The sequence below is a fragment of the Olea europaea genome, unplaced genomic scaffold (assembly GCF_002742605.1).
Source record: "Olea europaea var. sylvestris unplaced genomic scaffold, O_europaea_v1 scaffold69, whole genome shotgun sequence".
Taxonomy (NCBI): domain Eukaryota; kingdom Viridiplantae; phylum Streptophyta; class Magnoliopsida; order Lamiales; family Oleaceae; genus Olea; species Olea europaea.
In genome coordinates this window covers 782686-800763 of record NW_019265290.1, presented here as the reverse complement: position 1 = coordinate 800763, position 18078 = coordinate 782686, and the positions used below count along the sequence as shown (strand labels likewise).

The 18078-nt window shown below is 33.4% G+C and overlaps 1 protein-coding gene across 1 annotated transcript; it reads right to left on the bottom strand.

Annotated features, from left to right (window-relative positions):
- Window positions 1-1059: 1059 nt before the first annotated feature.
- Window positions 1060-5120, bottom strand: LOC111390561 (peroxisomal membrane protein PMP22). Its single transcript, XM_023015620.1, has 7 exons — window positions 4859-5120; window positions 4660-4758; window positions 4342-4443; window positions 4201-4276; window positions 2374-2444; window positions 2178-2263; window positions 1060-1406 (listed from the first exon to the last, which is right to left on the bottom strand). The coding sequence occupies exons 1-7, from the start codon at window positions 4928-4930 to the stop codon at window positions 1355-1357; spliced, it is 558 nt and encodes a 185-aa protein (XP_022871388.1). The 5' UTR covers window positions 4931-5120; the 3' UTR covers window positions 1060-1354.
- Between the last annotated feature and the right edge of the window lie 12958 nt (window positions 5121-18078).

Sequence of the window (18078 nt, the reverse complement as noted above, 5' to 3'; positions counted from 1 at the left end):
CTTAATTAAAATATTTGATTTTATAGATATAATATAAGAAAAAAAATACTATTTAGTCAAATAATTATGCATTATCTATGGTTAATTAATAAAAATATTTTCTAGTTGGGTTTGTCTATATGCACACCGACACCTTGGTGTACAAACCCTCCTCACAAGAGGAAGGCCCACAATTTTTTTATTCATCGTGCCCCCCCCCTCTTGTGAGGTGTTGGTACACCGGGATACAAATAAACAAATCCTTTATAGTTATACTGGCAAACAATCCATTTAATGTTCACAATACTTTTTGCTTTTTCTTTTGACTAGTCCTGGCCAAAAAAAAAAAAAAAAAAAAAAAATTAAAAACAAACAAATCAAAACGAATGAACTCGATTTGGTTCGGGTCATTTTGACAAGGGTAATTTGTTTGATTTGATTTTCTTTTAAATAAAATCATGATAGGTCAGTTCTATTATAGTCTGAAATCCCAAGTCCCTGGTTAATTGAACTAACTCAACCCATTTACATGTTTATTTGTTTTTCTTAAAGAAAAATAGGAATATAAAAGATAAGCCCCAACCGTATAACAATATCTTAATTCCCTCCAATCTATGATATTGTCAGTAAATAATAATACTGAAAATTTCTTTTTATACCCTCATTATGTTATATCTAGCATTTTTCCTAATTAGAAAATCAGGCTATATGATACATTAAAAAAAGAAGCAGCAAAATTCTTAAATTTTCTGTTAATCCCTCTTTATTAACCCGATTTTATTAGTCAGTCAATAGTTATTGTATATATAAAATTATTTAGTTATTTTAGTTCTTGTAATCTAAATTGGCCCAAAACTCTGACAATTTTTTCAGAAAAATTCAATTTGGACTAAAAGTCCAATGATTTAGTACGGTTTAAGAGTTGGAATGGATTGATTTGGACTGAAATTCATCCAAATCGAATTATTTGGTTTTTGTTTCGGGTTGAAATCAAAATCGACCCAAACCAAATAACATCCAGACCAACTTTTGTCAGACAATAAAATTGCCATAAGCGTTTTTTGTAACAACTCTTGTAAAAATTTTAATAATAAAAGTTCTAGACACAATAGCCATACCAAATAGATCCACAATCGTTTTTTCTCAAAAAATGAGAAAAGTTCTTTAGCAACACGAGAAAAACAAAAATAACTTTTACAAGGGAAAGAGGAAACTTTTATAACCACATCCTCCCAGGTTGACTCCAAAGTTCTAGTTGCTGTATGATATAATAAAATGCTACTTGCACTCCAAAAACATACGCTTGAGACTAAGCAATCTGCTACTATGGTAAGACCAGCTCGAGACCAGAGGATCGCACCAAAATTTAAGAATTTTAAGCCTTTTTGGCAGCGACCGATCTAGCTTTCAGATTGAGAAAGATGGCCCTGTAGTCGCATGTCCAACACGAAAAAGTTAGTATTTGGTTGTACGGTATGCGTGGAAAGTAAACACTAAACAATCGTGTAATCTACTAGATATTTGAAACTAGTCAAACGGAAATGAACACATAAAGAAAATAATAGGAGTACCCACAAATACGATTATTGCCTTGTAAGTTCAGAATTCTAGTCTAATTTTGGCAAAAGCCAACAACATAAAGATTGAAGAAACATCCACACTTAAATCGCCCAGGAGAAAGAGGGCGAGAGATCAAATAATAAAGAACCACAATATCACCATGAAGCATGGCACACCAAGCTTAGAATAGGACACTGGAGATGAGAATCTTAGGGTGCAATCGGTTAATATTGTTATTGTGAATTCATTAACATCTGGAGTGGAAAAGAAACGCATATTATGAGGACTATATCAATGTCACTTTGAACGATTAGCAGTATTGAAGTCCATGATCATGATTTATCCCAAGCTCGTTTTCTTGATTTACATATTGTTAAGCAAGTGTAGCAGATTCCCACCACCATAAAGTAGCATACCTCCAGTATGTTGGGGTTCTGACAGAAAAGAAGCATGTTTGTACTATAATGAGAAACAGGCCTATTTCACTCTCTTTTCAAATAGGCACTTCCCAGACAATTTCCTCATAAAATTCATACTCGGTTGAGATTCCTATGCATCCCTAACAACTGGAATATGTGATTCATGCAAAGAAAAGAGGAGACAAGTAAGCAAAGCTGAGAGGAATAAAGATTGCTTACCAGCACGAGGCCATAAAGCTGTGGAACAAAACACGAAACTGCAACGGCATATACTGGTAGTTGATCCATCCGACTATTGGCCAAAACTGCAAATCAATAGCATTATGGTATGACATTAGAACAGCAAATTTTGGCACCATTCACTATTTCACAATGTTATTGTGAGAAGATGGACCATGTAGTTATACTCCTATACCTTCCATGCAGTCAACTGTACCGAGGGGTAGTCATTCCTGATTTTATTTCGGACTAGACCCCATGGTCGTCCTGAAAAGACACATTTAACCTGTGATTAATGACCAACACAGTGGATTACATGGAAATATAAATCTGACTTAGTGCATGATCGGTCCACAGTATTCGACAACACTCAATAATTTAATGAACAAGAGTTTAGCTTAACACTGCCCAATCCACTCCACCAGATATGCATTTAATTGATTAACTTTCACAGTAGTGCATATCCAACTCAATGTGCATTCCTCATTAAGTAAAGGATCTACTCATACAAGGGAGATCCGAGGAAAGAAAAATAAGTAACAGTTCGATTCCTGCAAGCTCAATTATGATCCATTTTCCTGATTTTCTTTATTTTGAAATACAGTTCCACATAGGAATCAATTTGGGCAGATGAAAACAATAGTTAATGAGCGAATACAAGAAATGAGAATGATTTTGTAAATTTCATGTACAGAGTGTATTGCAGAATGTAAGGGAGTCAAGAGAAATAAGCTTCAAAAGAGGCTCAAAACCACCTTTCTTGAGAAGCTTCATTTAGAGAAACAAACAACAGAGTATGTTTAGCACAACAAGGTGATGGTGACTTAATTATGGACTTATATCGTGCCAGAATGTAAAATTTAAGAAGTTAAGTTGCAAAAGGTCAAGGCTTTGAGTTTTGATTGCAGATGATGCGAGGTTTACAGGCTAATGCTCTTGATTCTTTTCTTCGTCTCAACTTGGAAGGATGGGGGTATTTGTATTTGCTTAGGTTATGTATGAGGAGATATTGCTATCCACATTTGTGAACCATAATTCTCTTGATTCTTTTCTCTGTCTCAAATTCCTTATTTTTTGCTTCAACCTTTGCCATATACTAAGCCAAAGCGCCCCTTGATCTCTTAAAACTCAAAATCACTCTGATATTCATCATGACAAAATGCCTAGATACTAATAAAAATCATTTATTTTCTCCTCTTTCTATAACATGATCCTAAAATTCTTATTCATGCAGTAAGGACAAAATTGTATTTTGAAGTCACAAAATTATATAGCACCCCAATGTCTTCATTCAGTTTCCTTGGACCAAGGAAAAGATATGCCAATCAAAGATCTGTTGGAAGAATAAACCTTGATATATGCATTTGAGTTATTGTCAATTGAATTACTTAGTATTGGTTCAACAAATGAATTCTATTTATTAAATACATATAGGTAGTGAATTCATGTACTTTCCATGTACTTGAATCATCTCCAGGGGATGTATGTAATAATGGTTGATACACATACTGTGTTTTACAGAATATATAAAGCCCTTGATTGGCCTCCATTTTTCAAAACTCATTTTACCCCGAACTCATACAATTTATTGGATCCACAATTTTTATTAACATTTCAACCATACATTTCAGTAATTTTTATCAAAATCTACTAAAAACATAATTTTTAGCAAAACCAAACAGGGATAAAATCTAGTAACACTAGGCATATTATGTAAATCAGTCCAAGAAATTAAATTTTGCTCTCGAGTTATTATTGCCTCTATAAAAAATTAGACTTCCGAGTTTCCAACAAAGTCATTGAATAAACAAAAATTCAACCGGTGTAACTATTCTAGGTTTCTGATATGCTCATTCAAATTTAGAAGATAACACAAGTTTCCGATCTTCGCTCTAGTTAGTGATATCACATAGGAACAAAATCATAATATATATCATTTGTGATATCCACAAATGTTTGAATTCTGATTATAGCATCTAATTTTCTAGGAGCTCGATAAATTTATGAACAGGAGGGTAAATACCTTCAACTACCAATCCATAGTACATCATGAACAAGAAGTTGTTCCAAGGAGAGGAAGTCAATTGTTCCAACAGAACCTACAGATAAAAAAATTAATCTAACATATCAGGATACACAGTAAAGAAATTATTTTGCAGCTTACCTTTTTAGCAACAGTTTTGTTGCCCTTCTTTCCTTTGAATATGAGATCCATCAATTTGTGCAAAAAGTGGCCAAATGGTCCAGAATATGCAAAGCCATATAGCTGCATAACAATTTAATTTACCCTTCTAAATTTCAATAATAATCATGTAGAAAATTAAAGATAATTTAAATAAATAAATAAATTTGTCCCCTCTCTTAGTCGAACAACGAAAAACCAATTGGTCGAAGCCCTAGTATATCAGTGAGTGATCATATTAATTGATTCAAGAACAAATCATATCTAGGAATCACCCAAAGAAATATTAAGTTAAGATACCATCAAAAGAAGTATTCTTCTCAATTGAAGCTTTTTCACCCCAGAAATCTTCTGAGCAACTAAATCACTAGTCCCAATCAAGACTCCAGCCGTGATTGCCTAACAAAAAACATTAAATCAAAACCAAGATCATTCAAAAACACGATTCAACAATGCCAAAAAAAAAAAAAAAATCATTAATGTATATTATTTCACATACCTTGGTTCTCAAAGGATGAACCTGCAGTGCTACCAAATACTTCTTCCAAGTTTCGTTTACAATCTCAGACATGATTTTTTCTCTCAAAATCTATGAAAAGGGGAAAAAATTTCAACGTTGAAGATGGTCGTCGTTCTTCAACATTAATATACTACGTAAATTCCCCACCTAATTACCCCTTTTCTTTATTTATACTGTAAATTTCCATGAATCCTCCTGGCTTCTTCACTCTCTTTCTAAACTCTGAGCTGCCAGCCCCCACCTTTGAATTCAAAATAAATAAATATTGAGTAATTAAAAAGCAAAATTTCATTAGTAGTCCTTAACCTATACTCCTTTTGTACTTGTATCCACAAATTTTGTTTCTTTACATATTTAGTAGTAATATGTGTACCATAAGTGAATAATAAATCGCGAATCCTATAAAATTTATCAATAAAAAATACATTTAACTAATATAAATTATAATATAAGCTTTACCAAAATTACCTTTAGAGATCAGATATGATTCGTGCGCTAACTACTTCAAGGTTAAGGGACAGATGTGATTCAATCATGTTGCGTCGAGATCACTAGCATACTAGTCGATGATTTAGAAGAAAATTTTCATATAGATTAAACTCGCCTAAAAATAGATGTTTTGGGGATAATAGTGCCTAAAAAATGATAAAAATGTAAAAGGTCAATGATCCAAACAAGGATTATTACTAATTAATTTCAATAATTTAATATGAGAGTGGTTGGTGAATAGTATTATTCGCCTATTCAATACCATTTTAATGAATTCAAAGTCAATATTAAGTACAAGTGGGTTGCTTTTCATATAGACAATAAATTATAAATGTGTTTTTTGCAATCCGTAATTTTTACTATAGCATGTAACACGTCCACTGCTGATTTTGTAACCATAGTTATGAGATTTTTTAATTAAATACTAAAATTATTATATACAGTTCGATGAAATTGCTATTAAAATTACATGACTATATCTTGAATACTTTTAGATACATGAATTTCTTTCATTATATTGTGTAAGATCAAACTTTGATACTTTATGAGAAAATTGACCTAACAAATCACAAGATTTTAGAAATTGTGAGTGGTTACCTACTCATTTTCTTTTGTACTTCTTCATACCCCACCTTTAAAAAAAAAAAAAAATAACAACTTTGTAAAGCTAGTAAGAATTATATGAATCTTAGAGAATATAATCAAAAAATCATGATGGAATGGAAAATATTGAAAACGGGGATCCAGGCATCATTTAAAGAGTATTGCTTAGATTGATAAGACCATTTACTTAAGAACGAGATTTACTGGTAGTTTGGTAGCCAAAATTATATGTAATGGATACATGAAAATCCTCGATTAGATGAAAAATGTTTGCATATTGTAAATACATATTATTGTGTGCGTATGTTTTTTCTTTCTTAGCGTGCTAGAATATTTGGATAATCATCTAATTGCAAAACTTGATGTACAATTCATTATTCTTCCCCTTTTTAATGTATTTCTTTAACAAACACAAGCAAATTCAAATAGAAATTATTATCGAAGCAAAAGAATTAAAACAACATAATCTCGATGAAATTGACGATTCGATTTACTCTAAAGATAGAAAACTGATTGAGATAACAAAGTAGCACTGGACATAACAATGTGATTTAAAATAGATGTTATCTAACAAATATCTATAAATGAGAAGAAATTTAATTTCTTCTTTCTTTATTTTATTTTGATTGTGTGTGTGTTCTTTTTTTTTTTTTTCCTTTTCTTTTTGCTGGTGTCAAATATTAATTTGAATGCAGATTGTATTCTACCCACACCCACAAAAATAGTGTTATGAAGATTCATATTTTGTTCAGGAAGCCTATTTTTGAAGCCATGCGTTAGGATATTTTGGTTAGTACACTTTTGCTTAATTAATTCTTGCAATTATCTTTTGGAAGATTAATGATTTAGTGGGTAAATTTCATGATTTTGCTTATAATTGAAAGTGGATTTTAATGATCATGAAAAACATCATTGTGAGTTTTGTGATGTTGTATTTGTTATTGTGCGCAGGGGCGGAGCCAGAAATATTGTTTTAGTGCAGGCACAATTTAATTAATATTGAACTTTGAGTTTTTGGCTATGGATTCAATAATGACAAAAATATAAAATAATATTACGATAATATTAAAAATGATATAGTTTATAAATTATATTTCTTCCTTGTGATTTTTCATATTTTGATATCATTGTACAATAACTTCAAATTAACTAGATAGTAATGACTAATGTGCATTAACAAATAAAAAGAATCACTTTTTAGAACTCCCGTCACTCATATTCAATACCTTTTTAATGAATTCAAAGTCAATATTAAGTACAAGTGGGTTTGTTTTCATATGGACAATAAATTATACATGTGTTTTTTGCAATCCGTAATTTTTAATATAGCATGTAACACGTCCACTGCTGATTTTGTAACCATAGTTGTGAGATTTTTTAATTAAATATTGAAATAATTATATACAGTTCGATGAAATTGCTATTAAAATTACATGAAGCTGACATTCCTAGATATAGTGCAATACATCATATGCAATTGCATTAAACCATCACAATAACTATATCTTGAATACTTGATATATGAATTTCTTTCATTATATTGTGTAAGATCAAACTACGCTACTTTATGGGAAAATTGACATAACAATCACGAGGTTTTAGAAATTGTTGAGTGCTTGCCTACTTATTTTCATTCGCACTTCTTCATACCCCACCTTTCCCCATAAGGAAGAAAGTATTTTTTTTACAAAAAAAAATTAAAAAAAAAATCGTAAAGCTAGTAAGAATTATATGAATCTTAGAGAATATAATCAAAAAATCATAATGGAATGGAAAATATTGAAAACGGGGAGCATCCAGGTACCATTTAAAGAGTATTGCTTAGATTGATAAGACCATTTAGGAACGAGATTTACTAGTAGTTTGGTAGCCAAAATTATATGTAATGGATACATGAAAATCCTCGATTAGATGAAAAAAGTTTCCATATTGTAAATACATATTATTGTGTGCTTATGTTTTTTCTTTCTTAGTGTGCTAGAATATTTGAATAATCATCTAATTGCAAAACTTGGTGTACAATTCATCATTCTTCCCCTTTTTAATGTGATGCGAACCCTATAGCAATGGAAACTACGAAACTCACAACGAGATTGATGCGGAACCCAAGAACGCCAATACTAACCCGATTTTGGATCTTAAACCCCAAGAATTGAATTAAGAAACCCTAGATTAGCGAAGAACCTAAAACCCCTTGATTACAATTAAAAGAACCCACAATCCAATTGTTTAGAATGCCACAAGAAATTGAATCTTGATAAGTTCCAAGATTGTTCAAGAAGAACAAGAAATTAAAAGAACAAATTCTCTCTCTATAATATTATTCAAGCAAAAGTCCTTACAATGAAAAATATTCTCCTATTTATACTAATGAGTAAAAAATGTCTAAAACCCATCAAATTATGGTAATAATTTGATTTCATAAGAATTCTATGGAAACTAGGAAATTCAAAAAAAAAAAATAAAAAAACAAAATTTTTTCATGCTTTTGTTCTATGCAGCCGCATAGTGTTAATCTATACGGTCGCATAGAACAAGTCCTTATCCCCAATATTATCTCTGAGACCATCTATACGACCGCGTAGGTTGTTTAACCATGCGGTCGCATTGAACAATCTTCAGCTTCATTTTCTTCCGTCTTTATCACGCCGATCCAAGTTCTTTTAGCCCTCGACTCCAACATGAAACTTGCTCCATTTTGCCCCCGAACATTGTGCCTTCATTGACTTGCTTGACGAGTAATCCTATCGCTTCTTTCACTTGCTTCATCTTAGATCGCATCATCGGTTCACCTTCGACGATCAACAGATCCTTCCCGTGACTTGACGCTTGAGTTGTCTTGGTTGTTGACGCGTCTTGATTCATATCATCCTCTCCCTCTTTGAAAGAATTCGTCCTCGAATCTAAACCTGCATCAAAAAGAAAAAGATCAGAGACATTAAAAGTAGCTGAAACATTATATTCACCAAGTAAATCCACTTTGTATGCATTGTCATTGATCCTCTCGATGATTTGAAACGGTTCATCGCCTTGTGGTTGCAATTTTGACTTGCTCTGTTCTGAAAAATGCTCTTTTCTGAAATGCACCCAAATCTAATTTTCAGGCTCAAATGTAACGCGTCTTCTTCCTTTATTTACTTTTGATGCAATCGGCTTTCCTTTCTCTTCGATCTGCATCCTGACCTTTTCGTGGAGTGTTCTCACCATCTCGACTTTTCGTTTCCCATCCAAGCTACCTCGTTCATGCACAGGTAAAGACATTAAATCCATAAGTGTTAGTGGATTAAAACCATAAACAATTTCAAAAGGAGAAAACGAAGTAGTAGAATGTGTAGCTCGATTATATGCAAACTCTATAAATGGTAAACACTCTTCTCATGATTTCAGATTTTTATTAATCACTGTCCTAAGTAGTTGAGTCATAGTTCGATTAATTACTTCAGTTTGTCCATCTTTTTGTGGGTGACAAGTTGTAGAAAATAATAACTTAGTTCCTAACTTACTCCACAGAACACGCCAAAAATGACTCAAAAACTTCACGTCCCTATCAGACACTATATTTTTGGGTACTCCATGTAAACGTACTATTTTCCTAAAGAATAAGTCTGTAATATTAGTAGCATCGTCAGTTTTATGACATGGTATGAAGTGCGCCATCTTCCTAAACCTATCGACCACTACAAATATTGAATCCCTAACCATTTTGTCCCAAGCAAACCTAACACAAAGTCCATAGATATGTCTACCCAAGGTTCACTAGGTACAGGCAAAGGAGTATACAAACCATGGGGCTGAACCTTAGACTTAGACATTTTACAAGTTATGCACTTTCCACATATTTGTTTTACGTCATGTCGTATTTTAGGTCAATAAAAATGTTCCCCTAACATGTCTAAAATCTTTTGAATTCCGAAGTGTCCCATTAAACTACCCCCATGTGCTTCCCTTACCAATAATTCACGCAAAGAACAATTAGGAATGCACAACTTATCTTCCCTAAACAAATATCCTTCATGCCTATAAAATTTATCAAATGCACCTTTGTCACATGAATCATAAATACTAGAAAAATCACAATCAGATTCATACATGCCCTTAATATATTCGAAACCAAGTAATTTAGTACTTAATGAATTTAAAAGCACATACCTTCGAGACAATGCATCAGCAACTATATTTTCGTTACCTTGTTTGTACTTGATGACGTAGGGAAATCTCTCGATAAACTCCATCCATCTCGCATGTCTTTTGTTCCACTTACTTTGATCTCGCAAATACTTTAAAGATTCGTGATCGGTGTGTATCACGAATTCCTTTGGCCATAAGTAGTGCTGCCAAGTCGCCAATGCTCGAATAAGTGAATACAGCTCCTTGTCATATGTCGGATAATTCAATGCTGCCCCATTGAACTTTTCGCTAAAGTAAGCAATAGGTCTCATTTCCTGCATTAACACTGCTCCTATACCTATTCCTGATGCATCACACTCAACCTCGAATGTTTTATCAAAATTTGGTAATGTCAAAACAGGTGCTTTACATAGCTTATCCTTAATTGTGTCAAATGCAATTTCTTGAGATTCTCCCCAATGGAAAACTACACTCTTCTTTACTATTTCAGTCAACGGTGTGGTGATGGTGCTAAAATCTCTTACAAATCGCCTATAAAAACTAGTCAATCCATGAAAACTCCTAATTTCAGTTATAGTCTTAAGTGTTGGCCATTCTTTTATAGCTTTTATCTTTTCTTCATCGACTTCCACCCCGTTAGCACTAACCACAAATCCTAGGAAAACAACTCTATCCATGCAAAATGTGCACTTTTTGAAATTAGCATACAGTTCCTTTCGCAACACAACAAGCACACAATTTAAATGTTCTAAATGCTCATCTAAATTTTTGCTATAGATTAAGATGTCATCAAAATAAACTACAACAAATTTTCCAATAAAAACACGCAAAACATGGTTCATTAAACGCATAAAATGTTCGGTGCATTAGTGAGTCCAAACGGCATAACTAACCATTCATACAATTCATACTTAGTCTTAAACGTCATTTTCCATTTATCACCCTCCCGCATGCGAATTTGATGATACCCACTCTTAAGATCAATCTTACTAAAAATGCAAGCACCATGCAACTCATCAAGCATATCATCTAGCCGAGGTATTGAGTGACGATACTTTACCATGATATTGTTGATAGCTCGGCAATCGACGTACATTCTCCAAGTCCCCTCCTTCTTAAGCACCAACAAAACAGGTACAACACATGGACTCATGCTCTTCCTGATATAACCTTTGCTCATCAACTCCTCCACTTACTTTTGAAGCTCCTTCGTCTCCTCGGGATTGCTTCTGTAAGCTGGTCGATTCGGTATGACAGCTTCAGGTACAAAGTCAATTTGGTGCTTGATGCCTCTGATTGGTGGTAATCCACTTGGCATCTCCTCAGGAAACACATCGTCGATCTCCTACAATAAAGATTTAACCAAACTAGGGAGGGATGTGTTAGAATCCTCAAAATTGAGGAGGGACTCTTTGTACACTAACAATATCATTTGCTTATTATTGCTCATAGCCTTTTTCAACTCACTCTCTTTTGCATAGAAGTTGACCTTTGGATTTTCTCTCCGCTCAGCTGACTCTTTTTCTCTCCTCTCAACTGACTCCTTTTCTCTCCACTCATGTGGCTTCTCTCTCTTTTCTCCACTCTCAGTTGCCTCACTATTTTCTCTCTTATTGATAGTTTCACTATTGTCTCTCCTTTTTCCATACTCTCTTATTCTCTTGTTTTCCTCACTTTTCAGCTTGATTTGATCTCCATACACTTGTGCCGGTGTTAATAGCGCAAGAGTAATAGTCTTCCCATCCTTGACAAAGCTATAACGATTCCTATATCCATAATGTGTGACCCTTCTATCATATTGCCATGGTCTTCCTAACAAGATATGACCCACATGCATAGGCACCACATCACATACTACTTTGTTACTATAATTCCCAATTTAGAAATTAATTAAAACTCTTCTATTCACCCTAACTTCCCTACTTTCATTCAACCATTGCAACTTATAAGGCCTAGGGTGTCTTAACAATGCTAGTTCTAATTTCTCAACTAAAGTTGTGCTAGCTACATTCGTGCAACTCCTGCCATCAATAATCATACTACATACATTATCATTGACGTAACAACGTGTATGGAATATATTTTCTCGCTACTACTCCGAATCATCCACTTTAACTTGAGTGTTAAGAGCTCTCCTTGACATCAACGATTCCCCAACAGCAAACTCCAATTTTTCTTCTTCTTCAATGTCCTCCAATGCAAGCATGTCCTCAAACTCTCCTTCACTTTCACTCACCACCTCTCCATTATCCAACAAAACCATTACCCGTTTATTTGGGCATTGAGAAGCAATGTGCCCTGACCCCGAGCATCTGAAACACTTGATGTCTCGATTCCTTGATGGTTGTGAATCTGTTTTGGGTGCTGTTTTGCTAGCACTTTCTTCTTTCCCTTTCTGCCACTTATTCCTACCTTTAGGTATAGCTTTATCACCTTTGTTGTTGTTGTTCCACCCTGGCTTCCAAGATGGATTAACACTCGAAGTTCCTAACGGCTACTTAGCTGCCCCTTTCCTCTTCAGTTGTCTCTTTACCTTCATAGTCACATGCAACATATCTTCCAACTCCACATAATGTTGCAAATCCACTACATTGGCAATTCCCCTATTCAACCCATTCAAGAATCGTGTCATGGTAGCCTCCCGATCCTCCACCACATTGGCCCTAATCATGAGTATTTCCATCTCTTTATGATAGTCCTCTACACTTTTCGACCCTTGATATAGACCTTGCAGCTTTTGATGGATCTCTCGGTAATAGTGGCTAGGAACAAACCACTTTCTCATCAATGACTTCAATTTCTCCCAAGTGCTGATTGGTCATCCCCCACTCCTACGTTGTGAAGTAATCACTTGATCCCACCATGAAATTGCATAGTCACTGAACTCCAAAACTGCCAACTTCACCTTTTTCTCCTCCGAGTAGTTATAACACTCGAAGATCATTTCAACCTTCCTTTCCCACACCAAATATGCCTCGGGATCACTCCTTCCTTTGAATGAAGGAACAGTCATTTTTATATTTCCTAAGTTTCCATCCAACTCCTCCCCGCGATCATTTCGACCCCGTCTGTCGAACCTATCGCCTCTATTCCTCATCCTTCCCATCTCAACACCGTGAAATTCATCTTCGCCCATGTCACTCCCATATCTATACTCCTTTTGCCTTTTCCTCCTAGCCTTCCATCTATCCAGTCCTCTGGCATTGGATGCATCCACTCGATGCCCCCGACTAAGATTAGCCACCGATGTATCTAATCTATTCATCCAAGCCTTCTGCTTCTCCAACCTATCTCTCACATCTCCAAACGCCCTTTCAAACCTCTGTACCAAATTCTCCAATGCATTGTTATTATTGCCTTGTCGGTTTGAGTTTGATTCTGCCCTTTCTGACATCCTAACACTAAAAATTTTATTTTACTGCCTCACCAAAAGTCACTCGGAAACACACAAGGGCTTTTACCCTCTATTAAGCTCACCTCTCTGCCTTTTACTACTCAATTCTTTCAACAATTGCTTCTAGGAACAATCAATGAACTCAATCAATCAATCAATCAATCAAATCGTGTAGAATTTTTCAAACCGGATGTGACTCAATAATTGTAACAAAGAACTCAAAGAAAACTTTTAAAACTTGACTTGAATTGAAGGAATGAAATGATCAATGTGTCTAAATAATTTAGAAACGATATTGAATAATAAAAGTTGGCATTTGACGGATCAATAATATTTAACAATTTTTTTTACTGTACGGATGAACAGTAATTTTTTTCAGATCCGAAAATCAATAACAAAACCAACAAAGAAAATGAAAATTGATTTGGGCGAAATTGAGCCCAGAAACGGATTTGAAGATTTTTGATGAAACTTTTAGATCAAAAGATCAATAAAACCTTTTGGATACAAGAACAAAAGGAATTGAAAAAAATAGAAAACAAAGGATATAACCTGATTAAATTGGAGTCAAAGCTCTGATATCAACTGATGCGAACCCCGTAGCAATGAAAACTACGAAACCCATAACGAGATTGATGCGGAACCCAAAAACGCCAATGTTTTGGATCTTGAACCCCTAGAATTGAACTAATAAATCCTAGATTAGCGAAGAACCTAAAATCCCTTGATTACAATTAAAAGAATCCACAATCCAATTGTTTAGAATACCACAAGAAATTGAATCTTGATAAGTTCAAAATTGTTCAACAAGAATAAGAAATTGAAAGAACAAATTATCTCTCTATAATATTATTCAAGCAAAAGTCCTTACAATAAAAAATATTCTCCTATTTATACTAATGAGTAAAAAAAGTCCAAAACCCATCAAATTATGGTAATAACTTGATTTCATAAGAATTCTATCGAAATTAGGAAATTCGAAAAAAAAATAAAAAAAAGGAAATTTTTTCATGTTTTTGTTCTATGCGGCCGCATAGTGTTAATATATGCGGTCGCATAGAACAAGTCCCTACCCCCAATATTATCCCCGAAGCCATCTATGCGACCTCATAGGTGTTTAACCATGCGGTCGCATAGAACAAAATCTTCAGTTTCATTTTCTTCCGTCTTTATCACGTTGATACAAGTCCTTTCGGCCCTCGACTCCAACATGAAACTTGCTCCATTTTGCGCCCCGAATATTGTGTCTTCATTGACTTGCTTGACGAGCAATCCCATCGCTTCTTTCACTTGCTTCATCCTCGATCGCATCATCGGTCCACCTTCGACGATCAACGGATCTTTCCCGTGACTTGATGCTTGAGTTGTCTTGGTTGTTGATGCGCCTTGATTCATATCATAATTTATTTCTTTAACAAACACAAGCAAATTCGAATAGAAATTATTATCAAAGCAAAAGAATTAAAGCAACATAATCTCGATGAAATTGACGATTCGATTTATTCTAAAGATAGAAAATTGATTGAGATAACAAAGTAGCACTGGACATAACAATGTGATTTAAAATAGATGTTATCTAGCTAACAAATATTTATAAATGAGAAGAAATTTAATTTCTTCTTTCTTCCTTTTATTTTGATTGTGTGTGTGTGTGGTCTTTTTTTTTTTTTTTTAATAATTTGGTGTCAAATATTAATTTGTATCCTACCCACACCCACAAAAATAGTGTTATGAAGATTCACTTTTTGTTCAGGAAGTCGATTTTTGAAGCCATGCGTTAGGATATTTTGGTTAGTACACTTTTGCTTAATTAATTCTTGCAATTATGGAAGACTTATGATTTAGTGGGTAAATTTCATGATTTTGCTTTGTAATTGAAAGTGGATTTTAATGATTATGAAAAATATTATTGTGAGCTTTGTGATGTTGTATTTGTTATTGTGCGTGTAAATTCATTTTTCTAAATTATTTGATTGTAGGTGAGTTCATTAAGTTTCGTTTTCCAATAAGTGGAATTTATAGTAGTAACTCTTCATGTTTGTAGGGCCATCCGATGAGGTGGCGGCTCCTCATTGGATGACCGCACCACGTAGGACGATGCTACCCAAGTATTTCTTCCTAAGCTGGACTATGCAAATATTTTTGTGTGTGTTTGTTCACTTTGACCCCTTTTACTGATTGTTTTTGAACTCACTTTTGTCTCATGTGTTTCCAATGCGAGGCATTCAAAAGAAATCACGACTTAATGTCTGAATGCAGGTGAGGTAGACAATCATCAAAACCTAAGGTTCCGTTTTGATGAGGACCTCAAAAAAATTTATTGTATATTATAATTATAAATAATAAAGAAAATTTCTCAAAACAAGAAAAAAAGAAAAAGGAATTAGTTTCTTTCATTGTTATAGATATAAGACTTGAGTCATTATCACAAACACGTTAAGAATGCCAAGTTAAAAGTGTCAGATCAATAAAATTTCAATCGTTAGAAATAAAAACCGCTTTAAAACACTAGCTCCTATTTTATAGGATTAAAATTCAGATTTTAACTTAAGTTAAAGTCAATAATTAATTTTAACCACATATTTCATGGAACTACTAACTTTTAAATCATACATTTCACTAACTTTATCAAAAACTACAACAAATTTAATTTTAATCCTTTCCAAACATGGACTTGGTGGAAACATGTGATGACGCTAAGACATTTAGAGATGCTAAAGATTATCTTCCAACATTATGAATTTTGTGTTCTTGTTTAGTATGATTATTTGATATAATATATTGTCTTCTTTTAATAAAGTAAGAAACATGTTACAAAATGAAGATATATCTATCGGGGCTACTATTAGTAATTTGAAAGTATTTATTTTATTTTTCAAAATATATAGAGAAGTTGAATTTGAATTAGATAAGATTACTCCTGAAGAAATTGACCTTCGAGTAAAAGTTGAATCTTATCCACATAGAAGAAACATGGAGATTATTATTTATTATTTATAGTTGATTAGGCTCTTTCTTCACATAGGTTACGGTTTGAACCATTTTAAAAATATGAAACTATTTTTGAGTTTCTGTATGATTTTAAAAAATTACAAATTGTAGATATAATTTTTTGAAGTGTTGATGTGATAAACTTGAAAAAAATATATGCATGACAAGAATATTGATAAGCACAAGTTTATTTTTTGAGCTACAAATTATTAAAAACTGTTTGCTATAAGATACCAAAAAGATAATTCAAGTTTTAGACTATATAAAATGAATTTTTTTTGCAACTATATAAATTGCTTATAAATTATAATTGACATATTAGTTACAGTTTGTATCAGTCGAGATGACCTTCTCAAAGTTGAAGTTGATAAAATCCTACTTTTAGTCAACAATGTCACAAAAATGTTGAATAAATTGATCATGATGTCTATCGAAAAATAAATTCTAGGAAAATAAATTTAATCTAAAAATTTGAAAGTTTTAGATTACAATGATGATTATTATTATTATAACTTTGATCATGATGGCATGACCTTATTGCTTGTTTTCTATATGTAAGAACAAATAATTGTAGAATACAATATTGCAAATTATGCAATTTGAACAATAATTAACTGCTAAATTAATAAACTATTTTGAATTACAAAAGGGAAGAAACCAGCACATTGAGACTTGTGTAAAATACGGTGTCCGTAGAACAAATTCGTTCCCTCACTGTACGTGGTTAAGGATCCTGTGAGCCTCTATCCCCCAAGATACAATGGAGAAACCTGCAGAAAATTGAGCATTGAATTCCTAAAACAATAAATCGAATCTATATCTGAATCGACCACCAAGAATTGGACGGGAATTGAAAGATTTAGAAGTAGACAGGAACTGCTGGAAATAATATGTAAACATGGAATATAGAATCTGGAAATCTCAAGTGTGTTGAATAATGAAAAAATGAGCTTTATTGTAGCCTAATGACTCATGAATAAGTGACATGAATGGTTGCAGTTACTGGTGTTACACACTTAACACCAACCATTAACACTATAAAACAAAGGAGTTTCAGGAGTTTGATAGTCATTTGGAGGAAAAAAAATTAAATAATTTTAAAGAAAATGAAAGCAAAACGTGGACACTCCAAATGAGCCAATTTTTGGTGCATTCGGTTCAACATTCGTGTATGTAGTTTGCACCCGCAACAAGCTCATAGTCCAAAGTTTTAATTTGATCTTCTATTTGCACTCTCATGCATTGCATCCGGAGAGTGCCTCTAAGTTACTCATGATTACGCACTTTCAAAGTGTAGTCATATATAAAGTAGTATTTGCTTTCATTATATGCTAGACAAATCTTAATTGGTTTCCTTCCAGTATATATATCCATCTTCCAATGATTCATTTCAAACTCCAATATATCATTCGCTTGCGCATCAATTTTGACAAGTAAATACATGATTTCGAAATCAATTTTGATATGCCAAATTGAACCAACGGGCCCCGCCTAAAATTTTACCAAAACTAGCTCAACAAAGCCATTTTTCTAACACTGTCAAATCGATGGCCATGTCTCCCATTAGGTTGTAGGAAAACTTGAGATGACGGTT

Coding starts and splice junctions, on each gene's coding strand:
- LOC111390561 (XM_023015620.1), bottom strand. CDS start 4,930: ATGTCTGAGATTGTAAACGAAACTTGGAAGAAGTATTTGGTAGCACTG. Junction 4,444..4,659: donor GAAGAATACTTCTTTTGATG/GTATCTTAACTT, acceptor ATTGTTATGCAG/CTATATGGCTTTGCATATTC. Junction 2,264..2,373: donor TACAGTTGACTGCATGGAAG/GTATAGGAGTAT, acceptor ATTGATTTGCAG/TTTTGGCCAATAGTCGGATG.